The sequence below is a fragment of the Drosophila yakuba genome, chromosome 3L (genome assembly GCF_016746365.2).
Source record: "Drosophila yakuba strain Tai18E2 chromosome 3L, Prin_Dyak_Tai18E2_2.1, whole genome shotgun sequence".
Classification (NCBI taxonomy): Eukaryota; Metazoa; Arthropoda; class Insecta; order Diptera; family Drosophilidae; genus Drosophila; species Drosophila yakuba.
In genome coordinates this window covers 220,230-237,434 of record NC_052529.2, presented here as the reverse complement: position 1 = coordinate 237,434, position 17,205 = coordinate 220,230, and the positions used below count along the sequence as shown (strand labels likewise).

At 47.1% G+C, this 17,205-nt stretch overlaps 7 protein-coding genes across 12 annotated transcripts; 3 read left to right on the top strand and 4 right to left on the bottom strand.

Moving 5' to 3' along the window:
* Positions 1 to 349: 349 nt before the first annotated feature.
* Positions 350 to 4,254, bottom strand: LOC6532198 (DIS3-like exonuclease 2). The gene is made up of 5 exons (XM_002092936.3): positions 4,146 to 4,254; positions 2,876 to 4,086; positions 1,401 to 2,820; positions 1,226 to 1,345; positions 350 to 1,167 (listed from the first exon to the last, which is right to left on the bottom strand). The coding sequence occupies exons 1-5, from the start codon at positions 4,178 to 4,180 to the stop codon at positions 624 to 626; spliced, it is 3,330 nt and encodes a 1,109-aa protein (XP_002092972.2). The 5' UTR covers positions 4,181 to 4,254; the 3' UTR covers positions 350 to 623.
* LOC6532197 (THO complex protein 7) lies at positions 4,179 to 5,299 on the top strand. Its single transcript, XM_002092935.4, has 3 exons — positions 4,179 to 4,312; positions 4,371 to 4,485; positions 4,557 to 5,299. The coding sequence occupies exons 1-3, from the start codon at positions 4,234 to 4,236 to the stop codon at positions 5,239 to 5,241; spliced, it is 879 nt and encodes a 292-aa protein (XP_002092971.2). The 5' UTR covers positions 4,179 to 4,233; the 3' UTR covers positions 5,242 to 5,299.
* Positions 5,300 to 5,616: 317 nt separating this feature from the next.
* On the top strand, positions 5,617 to 10,939 carry LOC6532196 (serine/threonine-protein kinase PRP4 homolog). Of its 4 annotated transcripts, none has more exons than XM_043207003.1 (10): positions 5,617 to 5,779; positions 5,854 to 6,258; positions 6,335 to 7,304; positions 7,371 to 7,643; positions 7,704 to 7,936; positions 7,992 to 8,100; positions 8,163 to 8,699; positions 8,762 to 8,989; positions 9,361 to 9,407; positions 9,780 to 10,939. In XM_043207003.1, exons 1-8 carry the CDS (start codon positions 5,763 to 5,765, stop codon positions 8,963 to 8,965), a joined length of 2,748 nt encoding a protein of 915 aa, XP_043062938.1. In that variant the 5' UTR covers positions 5,617 to 5,762; the 3' UTR covers positions 8,966 to 8,989; positions 9,361 to 9,407; positions 9,780 to 10,939. The 4 variants fall into 4 exon arrangements, with proteins under 4 accessions (XP_043062938.1, XP_039229555.1, XP_039229554.1 ...); XM_002092934.4 differs by having other exon boundaries at positions 5,618 to 5,779; positions 7,371 to 7,628; XM_039373621.1 differs by lacking the exon at positions 9,361 to 9,407.
* On the bottom strand, positions 9,833 to 10,886 carry LOC6532195 (uncharacterized protein C3orf38 homolog). Its single transcript, XM_002092933.4, has 2 exons — positions 10,752 to 10,886; positions 9,833 to 10,694 (listed from the first exon to the last, which is right to left on the bottom strand). The coding sequence occupies exons 1-2, from the start codon at positions 10,876 to 10,878 to the stop codon at positions 9,958 to 9,960; spliced, it is 864 nt and encodes a 287-aa protein (XP_002092969.1). The 5' UTR covers positions 10,879 to 10,886; the 3' UTR covers positions 9,833 to 9,957.
* A 366-nt stretch (positions 10,940 to 11,305) lies between the features above and the next one.
* LOC6532193 (glycerol kinase) lies at positions 11,306 to 15,001 on the top strand. Its single transcript, XM_002092931.3, has 3 exons — positions 11,306 to 11,741; positions 13,487 to 14,617; positions 14,672 to 15,001. Exons 1-3 carry the CDS (start codon positions 11,472 to 11,474, stop codon positions 14,885 to 14,887), a joined length of 1,617 nt encoding a protein of 538 aa, XP_002092967.1. The 5' UTR covers positions 11,306 to 11,471; the 3' UTR covers positions 14,888 to 15,001.
* LOC6532194 (nitrilase and fragile histidine triad fusion protein NitFhit) lies at positions 11,791 to 13,446 on the bottom strand. Its single transcript, XM_002092932.4, has 2 exons — positions 13,349 to 13,446; positions 11,791 to 13,265 (listed from the first exon to the last, which is right to left on the bottom strand). The coding sequence occupies exon 2, from the start codon at positions 13,247 to 13,249 to the stop codon at positions 11,867 to 11,869; it is 1,383 nt and encodes a 460-aa protein (XP_002092968.2). The 5' UTR covers positions 13,250 to 13,265; positions 13,349 to 13,446; the 3' UTR covers positions 11,791 to 11,866.
* LOC6532192 (BTB/POZ domain-containing protein 10) lies at positions 14,945 to 16,953 on the bottom strand. Of its 3 annotated transcripts, none has more exons than XM_015193726.3 (5): positions 16,806 to 16,953; positions 16,039 to 16,713; positions 15,731 to 15,925; positions 15,340 to 15,657; positions 14,945 to 15,282 (listed from the first exon to the last, which is right to left on the bottom strand). In XM_015193726.3, the coding sequence occupies exons 2-5, from the start codon at positions 16,625 to 16,627 to the stop codon at positions 15,068 to 15,070; spliced, it is 1,317 nt and encodes a 438-aa protein (XP_015049212.1). In that variant the 5' UTR covers positions 16,628 to 16,713; positions 16,806 to 16,953; the 3' UTR covers positions 14,945 to 15,067. The 3 variants fall into 3 exon arrangements, with proteins under 3 accessions (XP_015049212.1, XP_015049211.1, XP_002092966.1); XM_015193725.3 differs by having other exon boundaries at positions 15,731 to 15,928; positions 16,806 to 16,952; XM_002092930.4 differs by having other exon boundaries at positions 15,731 to 15,928; positions 16,039 to 16,853.
* Positions 16,954 to 17,205: the final 252 nt, after the last annotated feature.

The window sequence follows — 17,205 nt, the reverse complement described above, 5'->3', positions numbered from 1 at the left end:
CAGGATTGTACTCAGAAGTAGTTAAGCAGGATTGCAAGCATTGGAACCTCGGCTGAAGTTGCCCTGTATTATCGAATGAGGGAAAACCGTGGATAGTTCCAATCAAAAGCAGCACGATACCTAAAAAGAACCCGTCAGCTGCAATCGAAGCCATTTCAGATGGTGTCACTGCTTCTGCGTCGACTGCAAATGAATTTATAAACCTGATGCTAAACAACTTTCACCGTTAACGTTATCGCTTTTGACCCCAACTGACCTTTATTTTCGATTAACATTGGTCAGCGTGATCCAAATAGGGCATCATTGGGCATTCCCGTAAATCCACAATCATTAAAAATTAGCATACATATTCGGTTAACTAGGCTTTATTGTTAGGCTGTAGTGAAGATTTGATTTTACATAGCGCATATGTACACATATTTTTACAAAGCTTATTATGATATGCAAACCGAAATAGTAAGCATCACAGAGTCAATTTTTGCCAAGCATAAAGCTTGGACACACAATAAGGTTCAAAAGAGCAAAATTTCAGCATATTTCGATTTTGTAAAAAACCTTCAAAGAACGACGCTGAAACAGAGGGATTCTTTTTAACAAAACTGAGGTCCCATCTGTGTGTAAAGTTATAAACTGTTTTGGCTCATTGAAAAAATACGCTGCTGTTGCTGTTGTTGATGATGCTGTTGCTTTGGCTTGTTCCTGCGGGAAGAATTACATCCGCTGGTCTGCTCCTTTTTCGTCTGAATTTGTTCTTCCATCCTTAGAAATCCAGTTAGCTTATTGTCCCAAATGATCAGACAAATGGGGACCAAAGAAAGCAGCTGCAGCTTCCGAGGTGACTGCTTTGAGTTGCGCTCGGTAATGAGAATGTAATTGGGAGCGCCGTGCGTGTCTACGAGGACCTTTTGCATTTTGTAGTTAATGCCTATAACGTGGCCCGACTCGAGAGTAACCACGTTCATGGTATGCTGAAATATTTCAATGACCACAGCGCGCATGTATATGCCCTGCTTATTGTGAACATATCGTTTGAAGTACAAGTTTCCAGAGTCGTCTCCGGCCAGTTTTGCATTGTACTTGCGCTCATTGGCTAATTTCGTTAGGGCGTGTAGCTCATCTGGCGTACGCTTAGGCGGTGTACAATATTTAAGTGCGGCCGCCAAAAGTCTAAAATGAATGCATTGTTAGATACGATAGTTGAACTTTAAAGATAAGTGACAGTTACCGGTGCACCAATATATCAGGGTACCGACGAATCGGGCTAGTGAAGTGAGTGTATATGGGTATGGACAAGGCGTAGTGCCACAGGTCGGCCGGTTCCGCTTTACCCTCGCTGCAAAAATATCTGCAGGGGGAAGAGATTGTAAGAAGAGTGATTATCTAAAAAACGAGATACTTACGTTGCCCGGGCCATTGGTTTCATCAAAAGCTGACTGAGGCAGGCATTCATTGCGACAGGATTGGGCGCTTCATTGCACAAGCGCACCATGCTCTCCTGAAGCGCCTTAGAAGAGCTGTAGTCCAATTCAAATCCCAGAACAAGCAGCTTTTCCCGTAAGGACTTAAGGGACTTAGTAAGTGGTGGAGGGTGGTTACGAAGTACAGCGATATCCGGAAAGGAGTCGTGTATAAAGCGGGCGACTGCCTGGTTGGCCAGGAGCATAAACTCTTCTATCAAGCGGTTAGCCTCTCGCTGTTTCTCCACTTCAAATGACAGCGGTTCGCCGCTTACTGGATCGAGTACGAAGCGTAGCTTGGCATTGTTAATTGTGAGTGAGCCGTTGTCGAAACGTGTCTTACGGATGGAGCTCGCAATGTCGTGTAGCCACAGCACCCTATTTTTGATGTCATCGGAATTAAATCCATTCAGGATGGTCGGGAAATCGTTCTCGGTAAACCGCTCATTAGGGTTGTCGATGATCTTTTGAGCGTGCTCATAAGCAAATTGTGAGCAAGAGTTGATGACTGTGCGGCAAAATTCGGGCTTCTTTTGCAGCATGGTTCCCTCCCCGTTCATCCGCCAGAAGACAGAAAAGGCGAACTTGTCTTCCCCAGGAAGAAGGGAACAGCGCATGCATAGAGTCTGAGGCAGCATGTGGATTACCTCGTTGGCTAAATAAATAGACGTGGAACGTTCCTTCACTATGTTATCCAGTTCGTTGTCCTCCAACAGGTAGTGGGAAACATCGGATATGTGGACGCCAACCTCATACTCGTTCTCGCCTAGCTTCTCAATAGAAACGGCATCATCCAAATCGCGAGCAGTCATTGGGTCTATAGTAAATATGCACACCTTTCTTAAGTCCTTGCGCTGACGCAGATCGTCTTTGCTTATCGGAGGTGGCGGCTGGGAATACATGTCGTTAAATCGTTGCTCAAATGGCTTTATATCCCGAAGTCCATTATGAAACAGAATTGCCTTAAGTTCGTCGTCCAAATTACCCACCCGGCCAACCGGCTGGATTAGTTCAGCAATGCAGTGCCCATTGCAATCCGTCTCGAGTATATGGGCCAGGTATAAGAGGCCCGACACGTCTACTTGCTGCTTGTTTCCGATGTGGGCGGCACAGGCGTTCTTCGGAACGTAGACCATGGGGACTCGCAAATCGTACGGTCGGAATTTGTAGAATAGCTGGTCGTCACAGAGCTTGGTGGGGTTCGTAAACGATATCGTTCCCACGATCTGGCGGAGCTCAGTTTGCTTAGTAATGGCTATGACAAACGCTTTGGGGCAGTTGTCCGACGATATGACGATCACGTTTTCAGCATCGGACTCAGAGTCATGGGACTCGGTTTCGTCGAAAAGCTCCTCACCATCCGCTGGATAAGATATTATCATCAGTCGACAGTATTATAAATTAGCCGTTAAACTTACCAAGAGACAAAGACGGCTTTCCACCAGTGATTCCACCAGTCGAGGGCTCAGCAGTCTGTGAACTGCTCTGGGCACCTGGATTTAAAACGAATGCACGCACTTTGTCACCTTCGAAAGCATAGCGCCGAGCCACAGGCAGCAGTACGATGCCATCTCGCTCGAGAGCTTCTCGGTCTGTGGTCATGATAATGAAGGCCTGTCTGTTGTTCTTGCGGTTCACCCGGATCTCCTCTTCAACAATGCGCCCATAACCCGCCGCAACTAGCCTCTGCGCATGCGCTTCCAGGTCAGAGAAGTTACCTTTGAAAATCAGGTCTTCCGATAACGGGTGGTCCACGCCCACGTGATGCTGGACAATCTTGTTTATGTACGACTGCATGGCCTTCAGTTCAGTTTTTTGCGATTGGGTCGCATTACTGCCCGATCCATCGTTTTTCTTGCGATTTCGTTGCCTTCGTCCTTGTTTTGGCTGCTGCTGTGCATGACTACCATTGCTCGTGGATGAGGCCTCAGACTCGTGGCGATGCCGCCCCTCAAGTGGCCGAGGCAAATGTTGCTGGATCATCTCATTTCCGCCGTCGATGCGCTGAGGTAGTTGCTGGTAACCAACCTGTTGCGGCAGTGCTTCTGACCTGGTCTGACTCCACTCTAGCTGGGAAAGGATCTCGTTTTGACGTATCAGCTGGCAAGCATACGCGTTAACATCTGGAGAGATTTGTGAAAGACGTTTGACCATCTCCTGAAGAGCCTCCACATCATTTCGAAGCGCCCGCTTCGACTTCTTTCTTGCCATTACCTGCTGGCTGGGACTGGCCACGATATGCATATGCGAATGTGGCTGGGGGGCGGGAACCTGCATGGTCGCCTGGTATGACATTGCTACGTGGTAGGGCACCGGCATGGCTATCGGCGCTGGCGCGGATCCTGGTGCACCGTAAGAAATGGCCTGCCTGTTGTTGGTCGGCGCAGATGGGACTTGGTAGGGCTCTGGCCATGTCTCCGCCCAGCGCCTCTGCACCTGCGGAGGATTAACGACCTTGTCGGCCGGTAAGCTTCTGCTGGCTGCATTGGACTGCATATCCCTCTGCGTCTGCTGGAGGCGGGCAGTCAGGCGTTGGGAGCGCTGGCGGAGGGCCTCAATCTTGCTGCCATCTCGTTCCGCATCCCGCTTCCTGTCCGCATCCACGTCGACGCTTGACGTTTCCGACATTCTGCAAGAAGTGCACTTAGTTAACCGGACTCGCTGATGTCTGAAAGTTGTTGGCACTACACTTGGCTATGGGCAGGATATAAAAGGGAAGGCATAATTGAATACTTTCACGAAATTAAAATGACAAAACAAGTACAGTAGGACCGTAATGCGTGGTATGTTGGAGCAGTGTCAGCTTTGGCCACACTCCGCTGCGGTTGTTCAGAAATTAGTGGAAATGAATGACGGTAAGTTGTTTTTGTTTATTTTCGCATTTGGGAATAGGTATTCAAACTAATCTTCCAGAGGAAATCATAAAGCAGCGCCTGCTGATTGACGGGGATGGAACTGGAGAGGATCGGAGGATAGTAGTCTTGCTGAAGCAGTTCTTAAAGTGGGCAAACGACTCGCCGGATAGCAAGTATGAAATGGTTTTATACGCGTATTTAAAACATGGTGTACATGACATGTCTCCTCTTTTCCGAACTGCAGTCCCATCATGTACGACCGCCTGATGGCCCAGTTCGCCCAGTGCAAGCTGACTGCGTTGAAGAATGTACAGACTCTGCAGATGATCGCCGGCGAGCGTGAGAACTACACAAAGTTGGTGGAACAGCACGAAGAAAGTATTGTTTTGGCAAAGGCGGAAATCGAATCCAGTAAAAAGGAGCTAATCACTGCCAAGCAGATACGCAAGAACAAGATGGAGTACGACCTGCTGGCCTCGCTCATCCAGGACCAGCCGGACCGCAGCGAAACACAGCGGCACATCGAGACCATTAAAAGGGAGATTGACGACTTGGTGCAAAAGAAGCTCAGGATGGAGCGCAAGTTTCAGAAACGACGTAATGACTTCACTTTGCTGATGTACACGATTCACGAGCTGGAACAGCAGCTGGACCAGGACAATAGCTCATCCTCAACATCCTCCTCGTCCAGCGACTGCGATGCCCGCTCTGAGCCTGACCTAGACGACAATGGGATCATGGAGGTAAGCGATGAAGACGACGATCTCAACAACAGCACTCCCACAAAGTTCGACGGAGTCCGTGGAGAGCCCAAATTTCACTCAGTCTCCACTGAGGACTCCAAAGCCATGTCCGTAGAAGAAGACACGGTGCTTGAGCTAAGCATTGACAAGGATGAGCACGACGTGGATGTAGCTGTGGCCAGTTAGGTTAGAAACGCTAGCATGTAAATGAAAAACAGCTAAATAAAATGTCATGAAATATAAATATACGAATATTTAACTGTAGTTTCACAATTCATTTATTTTTATTCCCAATTCGGGCTTGTGCCAAGATGAAAACTGATGCTGTAAATTTTTAAATGGTCACCTACCATTGATAGGATTTGATAGTATTTTTAAATGCTTATTTCTTTTCTATATACTTAGTTTGTTGTAAATTTTTTACATTTATGTCATTATTATATATACTAGGAAATCAAATTTTATATATTTTTCTTTATCTAGATTACTTAAAAATATACTAGAAATAATTCTAAAAGCCAGGAGGTATTTTAGTATGTATTTTATTTTTTCCGGCGTGCAGTCACACTAATAAAGCTACAAAGAGGAAGAAGACGATTAAGGAGAAAATTATAAGTTTCACCAGCTATCTGCAAAGAATTACCGCACAGCCTAAGAACGCACATTGTGCGCGCACCCGCAGTTAACAGTGTTAAACACTTTCAATAATGGCCGACGATAAAAGGTAGGTTAACTATACTAGGCCCGCAGACCGCATGTGTGTATTGACCTGATTTGCTCCGCTTTTGTTCCGAATAGCTACGACTCCAGCAACAACAGCGAGACCGAGGAGCGTCGGGCCAAGCACAAGAAGGCTAAAAAGCACAAGAAACACAAAAAATCTTCGACTGGCAAGTCCGAGAAGGACAGGCATATCCACAAAAAGCAGAAGAAGGCAAAAAAGCGCCCCCACCGCACAAGCGAGTCCTCAAACGACTCGGACGCCCCGGAAAACGCAAAGCCAAAGCTATCGCAAAATTGCGGTCTGAGTAGCAAGTTCACAGAAATCATGCAGAAGGCGAGCCGCAACGGAGCCGACTTCCGTGTCGGCAAACCCCTGCTGCCGACGGATCCGAGCAGTCTTGTTGAAGAAATCACCAAAACTATTCAGAATAAGATGCTGCCCGTCCTGGAGGTGGCCAGTTCTGGCAGCGAAAGCGATGTGTGAGTATTGTGGCTCGCAATGGGGGAGTGATTTTGTAATTCATGTGGTCTTCGCACCTTTCCTTTTTGATTTCAGCCCCGCCGATGCGGCGACTCCTATCATTACTTCTATTATTGAAGACGAGCTTAACTTGGAGGACTTGATGCGACAGAAAGCCCTGCTGCAGGCTCGCCTGGGCGCTTACATGTCGGACCCCGAGGCCGAGGATAAGGGCGATCTCCCATACACACAGTCGCAGCAGCTTGTTGCTCACACCAAATCAGTGCTCAAAGCTGACACATCCGCATCGCAGCCCCAACCCAGCAAGTCTGCAGCGCCGTTGGCTACTGCAACCAGTAAACATGCTAATATTAAAAAGTCTACCACGCATAACTCAAATGAATCCGATGTTATATTGTTGGATGATTCTAGCGGAGGCCAGCGAACCCCCTCGCCCACGCCCGAGAAGCGAAGGCGCCACGCATCCCCGCTCCCAGCAGCTCCGAGAAGTCGTGGCCGTAGGGATCGTCGTTCGAGGGATCGCGACCGTTCACCCCCACGTCGCCGAGCATCAGATCAGCAGGCGCAGGTTCGACCGCGAAGCCGCAACCGCAACATGGAGGACCTACGACAGGAAATAAACCGAGACAAGCAAAGGGAAAGACGGGACCATAGCCGGGACCGGGATCGGCGAGGATTGGATAGGCCGCCGCCACCCACTGATCTGAGACCAGGTCGTGCACGGGAGCGAGACGTTCGGCCGGGTCGCAATCAGCGGTCGCACAGCCGCAGTAAGTTTGAGTCAGACAGGCGACGAGAGCGGGAGCGGCAAAAGGACCGGGATCGTGGTGGCTTTGATCGTGGTAGCGGACGCGGAGGAGCCCGCAGTGGGACTGACAACGGGGACAGAGATCGGTACAAGGGTTCGCTGAGCGAGGGGCAAAATAAGCTCGAGAAGGAGAGCAGTGACGAGGAGGTGAATGTGGACATTGCCATTTTCGATGAAGATGATGACGAAGAACGTATCATTGAGTTACGTAGAAAGAAGCGCGAGGAGCTACTCAAGGTAGGCAAACTGTTTTATTTTATTATTGCTGTAAACTGATAGTTTTTGTCTTGTAACTATCATCAGAAACTGGGCACTGGACAGGAATCTCCAGCTCCTCATAACTCAGTCTCGTACGAGTCCCGGAGTACTTCACAAGAGTCATCCCAACGCGAGAGGCCTTTAAGAACGCCGACGCCAACCCTGCCTTGCTCGAATTCACTTAGCTCAGAAATGCAAAAAGAAGATATGGATAACTCGAATAGCCAAAAAAATTGCTCCGTCAAGGAAAAACGAAACGAGTGGGATATGTTTGCCGACCAAGATGTGGATTCCAATTTCGATGTGAGTCGCAAAATTGTAAATTTCAAACTCAAATTCTTTATCACATTTAATAATTCCGAGTTCAAATCCCACCAGTCACCCAACACAATCGTCCAAAATAAGCACCAACACGAAAATCCCGCCCTCACAGACAACTGGGACGATGCAGAGGGTTATTACCGAGTTCGTATCGGGGAAGTTTTGGACAATCGCTACCTAGTGAATGGATACACAGGCCAGGGTGTCTTCAGCAACGTAGTGCGTGGCAGAGACCAAGCTCGGGGACAAGCTAATGTTGCCATTAAGATCATACGGAACAACGAAATAATGTAAGAATTTCCTTTCTTTCATAGGTCTATTTATAATGCCTTTTTTACTTATTAGGCACAAAACTGGCTTGCGGGAACTAGAAATATTGAAAAAGCTGAACGACGCCGATCCAGAGGATCGTTTCCACTGCCTGCGATTGTATCGTCACTTCTTTCACAAGCAGGTAATTCATCGTCAAAACAATTTAGTGTCGACTTAATTGCAATGTTTATTTTTCCAATATAGCATCTTTGTATGGTGTTTGAGCCATTAGCAATGAATCTGCGGGAAGTACTTAAAAAGTATGGCAAGAATGTGGGACTCCACATCAAAGCAGTGCGTAGCTACACGCAGCAACTATTCTTGGCTCTCAAATTGTTAAAAAAGACGGGCATCTTGCATGCGGACATTAAGCCGGACAACATCTTGGTAAACGAAAATAATCTGATACTTAAGTTGTGTGATTTTGGTTCTGCATCGGCAATCAGCGACAACGAAATAACACCGTATCTGGTATCGCGGTTCTACCGCTCACCAGAGATCATTTTGGGAATTCCGTATGACTACGGAATCGACACTTGGTCTGCCGGCTGCACAATTTATGAGTTATACACAGGAAAGATTTTGTTCAGCGGGAAGAGTAATAATCAGATGCTAAAGTTTTTCATGGACGTTAAAGGCAAGATACCAAACCGAATTATCAGAAAAGGTCAGTTTAGAGAGCAGCATTTTGACCAGAGCTGCAACTTTCTGTATCATGAAATAGATAAGCTCACCGAGAGGGTAAGTGTTTTTGAGATAATGTGAGATTCTAAAACCTAATATACTATTGTTCTAATATACAGGAAAAAATTGTTGTAATGCCAGTAGTCAAACCTTCGCGTAGCCTGCAGCAGGAACTAATTGCTGACCAAAACTTGCCAGACGATCAACACCGCAAGGTCACCCAGCTCAAAGACCTTCTGGAGAACATGTTTGCCTTGGACCCGGCTAAACGGATATCTCTTAACCAGGCACTAGTTCATCCATTCATACAGGAGAAGATGTAAATCGACCGGCGAAAACAATGAAACGTAATTTAATTTCGCATAATTCTAAGACAACAATTCCCCCAACTCGGACGTTAGTTACTAGTTATCGTTTGTTATTAGATACAACTGCTCAACCAAAAATCACTAGATCTAAATATGTTCTGTGGTTTTAAGCTCTACGGCGCGTTTTGAGAACCGAATTATACAAATTATTGGTATTCAGTTAATGTTTCCTGCGTGTATATAAATATTTTTATGCTACTGTATAAAATGCATGTGACGGATTCGCTAAACACAATATATATATATATATATATATATATATATATATATACATATATATAGCTATAAAAACACATAAGTAAAGTTTCAATCTGCTCTGTGAATCGTATTAATGTGTACTACAATTTCAGTGTGCCGCTTGGACGAGCTTTCCTTGGCCTTGTGGCTGGCTGAACTGGTAATAATTTATATTCACGATTTTGCAGACGATACCTCGTAAGATTCGAACGCTGTATGTCCCTCCGATTTACCGATCCCCAATAACCAAAATTATTAAATTAACAATTTTTTAATATGTATAGTTTCTTGTGTAAATTTTATGTTCTAAAAGTTCTAATCTTAACACACAATATTAATTTGTTTAATGGTAAACAAAAAAAATGTTTAGTTGGTAGACTAGAAGAGACTATCGCTGCAAGAATAGGGTTCTTCGGTTGGTCGAAGAAAGTATCAGGCATATAAGCTTTAATCTGAGCGACTAACTGTCAGATTCAGCTCATTGTTTTTAACCCACACATTTTTAATGCATTTGTTTTCTTTAATCTTACAGTTTGGGCTTTCAACATTTTTTTATCTACGCCTTCCAATTTCAACTGCGTGCTGTAATCCGTGAGTATATTACTTATAACATTCCTATAGCTAATTGATCGACTACAATTCTGTCCAAGTAAGTAAGGTACCTAACTTTTAAAATTATACTTGTGGAAGCGCTAATACATAACAGTTCGTTAGTTGAAGTCATCAGTGGGTACTGGCAGCTCTAGAGCTGTCTGCAGAGTTTCGCTCAAGCTCAGATAGTGCAGCTCTGGAGGCTGAACTTCACTTTTAAGAAAGCACTTGACTTTTTTGGGTTTCCAGTTGTTGTCGGCAAACGGGTCCCGCAGCAGTCCAAATGCACATTCAAAGATTCCGACGCAGCTATCACTGGAGTGCAGAGTGCCGCAGCAGATCACTACGAACTGCCCATAGGAATCCATTCGACCCTGAATACCGGCGTGCGTCAGGTTCGGATTAAAATAAAAGTCGAACTGCTGCTTTGCGCTGGTTAGAGTCGATAGCACCTCGGCAGCCGTTTCGCACTCCCACTCATTGATTCCATCACTGGCTATGATTGTGAGATGTAGCGCCGCATCGGCCCACAAATCCACGAGACTGAAGGTGTCTGCGTTGAGGCGCTCGAAGAACCACTCGCCGAACTTTCGCGCAATTGTGTGAATGGGGTAATCCTCTTCGTTTTTTTTGTGAAGCAAGCTGGAATTCTGGTCTCCGGAAAGCTCTGTGCTTGGTTGATGCTCCTGCTTCCAATACTGAATAACCTTGGCTATGAGGTCTGCCTTGCTGAAGTCTGTGGCTGCGTCCGCGCGCCGACTGCTTAAATACGTAAAAAGGAGCTCCTTCGTTATGGCGCGCTTGGAAAGCAGTACGTAAATGTCAGGAATGTGTGCAGTAATCAGACGAAGGGCCTCTGCAAGTTAAATACAAAACTCTTATCGATTGAGCAGATGCCGAGATAAAATCTTACCCTCTGGGTCTTCGGTTTTGCAAACATTTTTGGTGGCAGCTTTTGCCAGTTGTAGCAGGACGGCTAAGTTCTTATCATTTACAAGTAACTCCCGCAGCCCTTGCTTCTGGCTGTCCGAAATCGGCATGTCGAATATACTAGTTTTCTTTGGCGGCAACAAACTAAATCGTTTTGTTATTCCTCACCAACTTGGCGTTTTTATCAGCTGATGCCTTCCAGCTGGCGCTCACACTTTAAAGTGTTACCCAACACTATAGGCGGAATATTTCCATATCGCTGTGAATGGTCGATTATGCGGAGCTCATAACATAAATATGAAATATATTTTCTAATTCAGTAACAGGCATTAAACGAAAAGATAAATAATTACTTATAGATTGTGGTATATATTTATTAAAATATTAAGCACTTTATGATAACTTAGACGGCAATTTTAGGGTTAGTTCCCAATAGAGAAAATCGCGTTCTTCACTGGTGCATAAACGTTATGTCGCGCCCATTCACAGTAAATATTTACTATCCGACGGGTTTTTAGCTTACACACATCGCAATCGTAACGATTCGCAAAGAGAAGGCTCGCTCACCTTATCTCTTATCGCATAATTTCCGTCGAATATGTCGACAAGATTCCAATAACTAATTTAGTGTGAAACAAACTCGCGAGAAAGCGTACTGGCATTTATTGACTGTAAAGGTGAACTCTGGACACCCAGTAAAAAAATGGACTCTCCCACAACCGAGACAACCCCGCATCCACCCACGCTATGTGGTCCATTCGTTGGGGCTATTGACGAGGGAACCACCTCAGCGCGATTTATAATATTTCGTGCGGGCACTGACGAAATTGTGTGCTTCCATCAGATTGAAGTGGAGTCCATTTTCCAGAAGGAGGGATGGTGCGAACAGGATCCCATGGCCATAGTGAACACGGTCAACGAGTGCATCGCCGGAGCCTGCAAGAAACTTATTGCCGTTGGCGGGAAGGTCGAGGTAGGTCAATTTCAGATTAATCTCTACCCACATCTGATCCATTCCGAAATGGGCTATCGACAATCTCTTTATTATAAATATGTTCTTCATAAATCACATGGCAGGGAAAGGGGTGGGGTAAGCAGCTAGCTAGTGTCCAGTAGAAACTTGCGATAAACTTGCGCCTCCTCGATCCTTTCCTCGATGGTACGAGGAGGCTTTTCCTCGGCGCGTTCATCTAGTTTCACATAGATCTGGTCATTGTGCCCAAAGTCTCCCAGACGGCGGGGCATCACATGGAAGTGTACGTGTGGAACTGTTTGTCCCGCCTGTGCACCATCTTGCACAGTGACGGTGGCGGAAGTGGTCTGGTAAATCTTCTCCAGCACTCTTTGCACCAGACACACAGTGTTGAACATATCCGCCATTTCGGCACAGTCGAGGCCACAAAGGCGCGGCGTCACTCGCTTAGTGGACACAAGGACGTGACCCTTAACAACACAGCGTAGGTTGGTGAATGCGAAGCAGTGCTCAGATTCATAAAAAATCGTGCGCTTGTCCACGATATTAGTGGCAAATGGCCGATCCTGGGTGGGTTCTTTGCTACGAATGTTGCAGGCTGTTAGAGCGTAGATGTCGTTTCGCCGGTGTTCGAAGCAGGGCATGGTCTGATACAGAGATTGAAGCACGGAAAGGTCCACTTTGGCCGTGCCAATATCAAGCTCCTGCTCGCCGCAGTCAGCCAGTACTTTTCCCCAGGGACTGACAATCATGCTGTGGCCCCAACTCTGTCGCTTCTGGTTGTGCCAACCCATCTGAGCCGCGGCGACCACAAAGCATTGAGTCTCTATGGCCCTGGCACGCAGTAGGATTTCCCAGTGCGCCTTACCGGTTGAGTATGTGAAAGCGGCTGGGTACGTTAGCATATGGGCACCCATCTTCCTGAGCAGCACCGCCGGTTCAGCAAACCGCAGGTCGTAGCAAATCTGAAGTCCTAGCTGACCAACGGGAGTGCCCACTGGACGCTCAAGGGACGGGCCTGGCGTAACTGTGTCTGACTCGCGTAGGCGAAACTCTTTCGTCGTAGCATCAAACATGTGCAGCTTCCTGTATACTGCTGCCAGCTCCCCCTTCTCGTTGAGCAAAACATGCGCATTGTAGATTTTTTGATCGTTGCGCTCGTGCAAGCCACCCAGGGAAATCCAAATTTTGTTGCATCTCGCCAATTCCCGGTACTGCGCCATTAACTCGCCGTCTAAACCCTCAGATAGCTCCAAAGTTTGGGTGCGGCTCTCGCCCACAAAGTCACAGCACTCGGGCAGAAAGAGCATGCAGGCGTTCTCGGACTTGGCTCTAGCCACTAGCTCTTTCACCTGGCAAAGATTAGCCGCCTTGTCGCTGGTGGAGCGCATCTGACCCACAGCAATGGTCGCACTTTGATCCCTCCTCTCTTGGACGGACATCCTGCGTAGCTGCTGATGGTTTACGATCACAATGCTGCGTCTTATGATATTAACTAGAGTTGACATTGAAACGGACCGCCGGCTGTGGAAAATTTCCGAATTGGTTACGTCGTAAGGTGTTATCAATTATTTTCACTTTGTTGTTTACTGCCCTGCTCTCTTTACCATTCCCCTGGCTGAAGGCATTTCCCAGTGAATGGCAAACAAGTGTGTACACAACCAAAGAATAAATATTCAAGAGTTGACCGTTTTGACTCGATTGAAATATTTGAAATTAAATGCAAAGCTTTCGGCTCGTTTTAGGAAATCATCACGATTGGAATAACAAATCAACGCGAGTCAACGGTCGTCTGGGATAGAAACTCCGGCCAACCCCTAGTCAACGCTATTATCTGGCTGGATAATCGGACTACCAGCACGGTGGAGGAGCTCTTGGAGACTATTCCGAACAATGCCAGAAATATCAACTACCTGCGCCCATTGTGCGGACTTCCTCTGTCTCCGTACTTTTCGGGGGTGAAACTTCGCTGGCTGCGAGACAACGTGCCGGTAGTCAGTCAGGCTATGGAGAAGGGAACTGCCATGTTTGGTACCATCGACACCTGGCTGATGTATAACCTTACGGGCGGAAAGGACTGTGGTGTTCACAAGACGGACGTGACCAACGCTTCGCGCACCATGCTCATGAACATCGAGACCCTTCAGTGGGACGCCAATTTGCTCAAGTTTTTTGGGCTGCCGAAGACCATTTTGCCGGAGATCTGCTCGAGCTCGGAGTTCTATGGCAAAATTGCGCAGGGCGTGCTGCAGGGCATAGGCATAACATCGGTTCTGGGCGACCAACAAGCCGCTCTAGTAGGTCAACAATGTCTGGCCAAAGGGCAGGCCAAAGCCACTTATGGCACTGGATGTTTTCTGCTTTACAACACAGGACCGTCAATTGTTCACTCAACACACGGGTTGCTAACGACTGTTGGCTACCAACTAGGACGGAAGGCAGTCCCATTTTACGCCCTTGAGGGCAGCGTGTCCATTGCCGGTGCTGCATTCAACTGGCTGCGGGACAACATGAATCTTATTCAAAACTCGGGGCAAATAGAATCCATGGCTAGCACCGTGGACAATTCTCTTGACGTATACTTCGTGCCAGCTTTTAATGGACTCTACGCCCCCTACTGGAATCAGGACGCTCGGGGTGTTATTTGTGGACTGAGTGAGGAAACCACTAGTGAGCACATAGTACGAGCCACCCTGGAAGCAGTTTGTTTTCAAGTCCGTGATATTCTCGATTCGATGCACAAGGACTGCAAGATTCCACTGGCCAAGCTAATGGTGGACGGCGGCATGACTGTGAATAATCTGTTTCTGCAGCTTCAGTCCGACCTCGTAGGGATTCAAGTACTACGGGCAAAGATCGCAGAGACAACAGCTCTGGTTAGTACTTTAGCTTGTGAAGTAAATGCTTTAATAACTTAACAAATGTTTCAGGGAGCTGCAATGGCAGCCTACAAAGCCGTTGAAAGCCGATACCAAATGGAGGCACCTCTCTCGAAAACTGGCCCTCGAGATGCCATTAAGCCATCGATCAGCGCCACTGATCGCAACCTGCGCTACCAAAAGTGGAAAATGGCTATCGATCGCTCACTGAACTGGGAGACTTCGACACTTCCACAGGGCGAGCGGGAGGCCTTCGATGGAGCGTGATTGCATCTAATGTCTGGTAACGTTCTCGTACTTATATTTGTGGATCAATTGCTTGGATTTTCGTGTTCGAAGTTTCCATTTATTACATATACATATAAAAATGTTAATGAAAAACGTAAAGTGTTTCTGTGCGCGGTGCTGCTCTGGCAGTGTCTTTTGCCTACCAATCGGCCCGTTGATCTAAATATTTTCTTCAACTATGCCAACGGCAACAGCGATGGCTGCCTGGTCCAACTCGTTGAGCATTACAACGCCTCCGGCCGCCTCGTCGACGGCTACCACGACGGCTGGACCCGCCACGCCTATAGCTGCGGGTGCGACGGCGATACCGGCAGCCAGCTCAGCGTTATTGGGATGCGGATTAGCCACTGCTATAGGGGGGATTGGATTTCCACCTGGAAAGGAATTTGGCCTTTAGGGAGCTGTTACTCTCCATATCGAGCCTTACGCACTTGCGTCCAACTCCAGTGGCGGATCGGCATTTGCTTCCGCGAGATTCGTTACAGACTTCGATTTTACACACTGGAAATCAACATGACGACTCTTTGCTTCCTCCTTCTCCCAGGACATGTGGATGAAAGGTCGCTGCACGTAGCTATAGATGACCTCAGCCCGTCCACCGGGCCGCCTTCGGATCTTCTCTTTGTGGGTGGGGTATCCCTCTATGCCGCAGCGTATCTTTTTTAGACCGCGATCCTTCATAACCTGTTTGGCCACATCGCGGTTCTCGATGTACTTGAAGAATCGGTGCATGGCAGTGCTGTGCACAGCTGCGTAGGAAATGATAGTATTGCTTACATTTCCGTAATACTAATTGCAACCACATTTTTGAAATCCACTCACTCTGACAATACTCCTCGCCCATTTGAGGGGGAAACTCTTCGTCCCACTCGACCATATCGTCTTCAAGGAGCACCACAACGTGACACTCGCGATCCCCGCGCTGCGCCGAGGCCACCATGAGAGGCAGAATTAGGTCCTCAAGAAAGAGTTCAAATTGTTGTCGCGCTCCTTCGTTGCTAAGCTCGTGGAGAAGGCCTCCTTTATGTCAAACATAACAGAGGGCATGTTACAAGGAAAGAGACGGAAGACAAGCAGAGGTAGCCACAACTAAGGTTCGCCCTGGCAGTAACAGTTCGCGGTATACTCACTTAGGTTCTGGCAGCGAACGGTGGTTGCGTCGAAGGGAATGAGCAGATAATCACAGGCTTCTTTTAGTTCCGGTACCGAAACAGTGGGCGGGCAGCGGATAACGCCGCTCTTGTAGTACTCAAGAATGGCTCTGAACACCAAGTGCGAGATGCCATCGGCAACGTCGTACTCGCCGCGCTCGTTGGTATGCGCGAACTGGAAGCCAGAACCGAACATGGTGCCCAGCATTGTCGTGGGATGTGCTGTGAGCAGTGACTGCTCCACCGTGAAGCGCACGCCGTCCACCAGCATAGTGATCCTCTCGGGAGGCACCGGCAGGCGTCCCATTCCGGAGCTCGATGCCTGGCAGCTGGGAGATGCCCCGCATGGAGACTTGATGTCGTGCTTGGGCACAGCCCCTCCGCCTGACATGTTGTGCTGCGGACGGTTGAGTCGGCTGCGCTCCTTCAGGATGCGCCTCCTCCGCTCCTCGGCGGTTTCGAGAACTTCCTCGCTGCTGTCGCTACTGTACGTGTCCTGCTTCTGGGTAAGTGGCGGCTTGCTACTGATATTGCTACTACTACTGTTCAGACTTGGAGTGTTTGACATGTTTGTTGCGTTTTCTGAGCCACTCTACAAATATTCCAGTACCACACCGTTCCGCCCGACTTTTCGAGAGAGACAAAGAAGACAATCTGGCAGAGGACGGTCAAAATAGCGAGGCTCGGTTGAAAAAAAGTCTGCTTATCGCTGCATCAGGGGTCCGATTAAATAGTTTTCACGTTACCTTTGTGCGACGCGACTTTTTCCTTTTACATATAATTATAAATATACATATTTTTTCTTGTTGGTGCTGGAGGTGGGCTCATGGGTGCTGAGCCGATAGTATTCCACAGTAACCGATACTTATACTCAGCCGTGTGTGTTTGATTTCAGCTTATTAGCTATTTCTAAACTTATAAAAAATTCCTCTTTAAAGGAGTATGTATTGTATCATTGTCAGCCAAATTATTTTCGACATACTTTGTTACATAATTAATTATTTTTAATACGCTTGCTAAGAAAACTAAAAATACTTTGAGATAATAATAGAACAAATCCTAAATAATTTGTTTGAATTTAAAATAAAAAGTTTTTTTAATGGAATATGGTTTAAATTGAAATTTCCATGGACCATTTTTAAATGT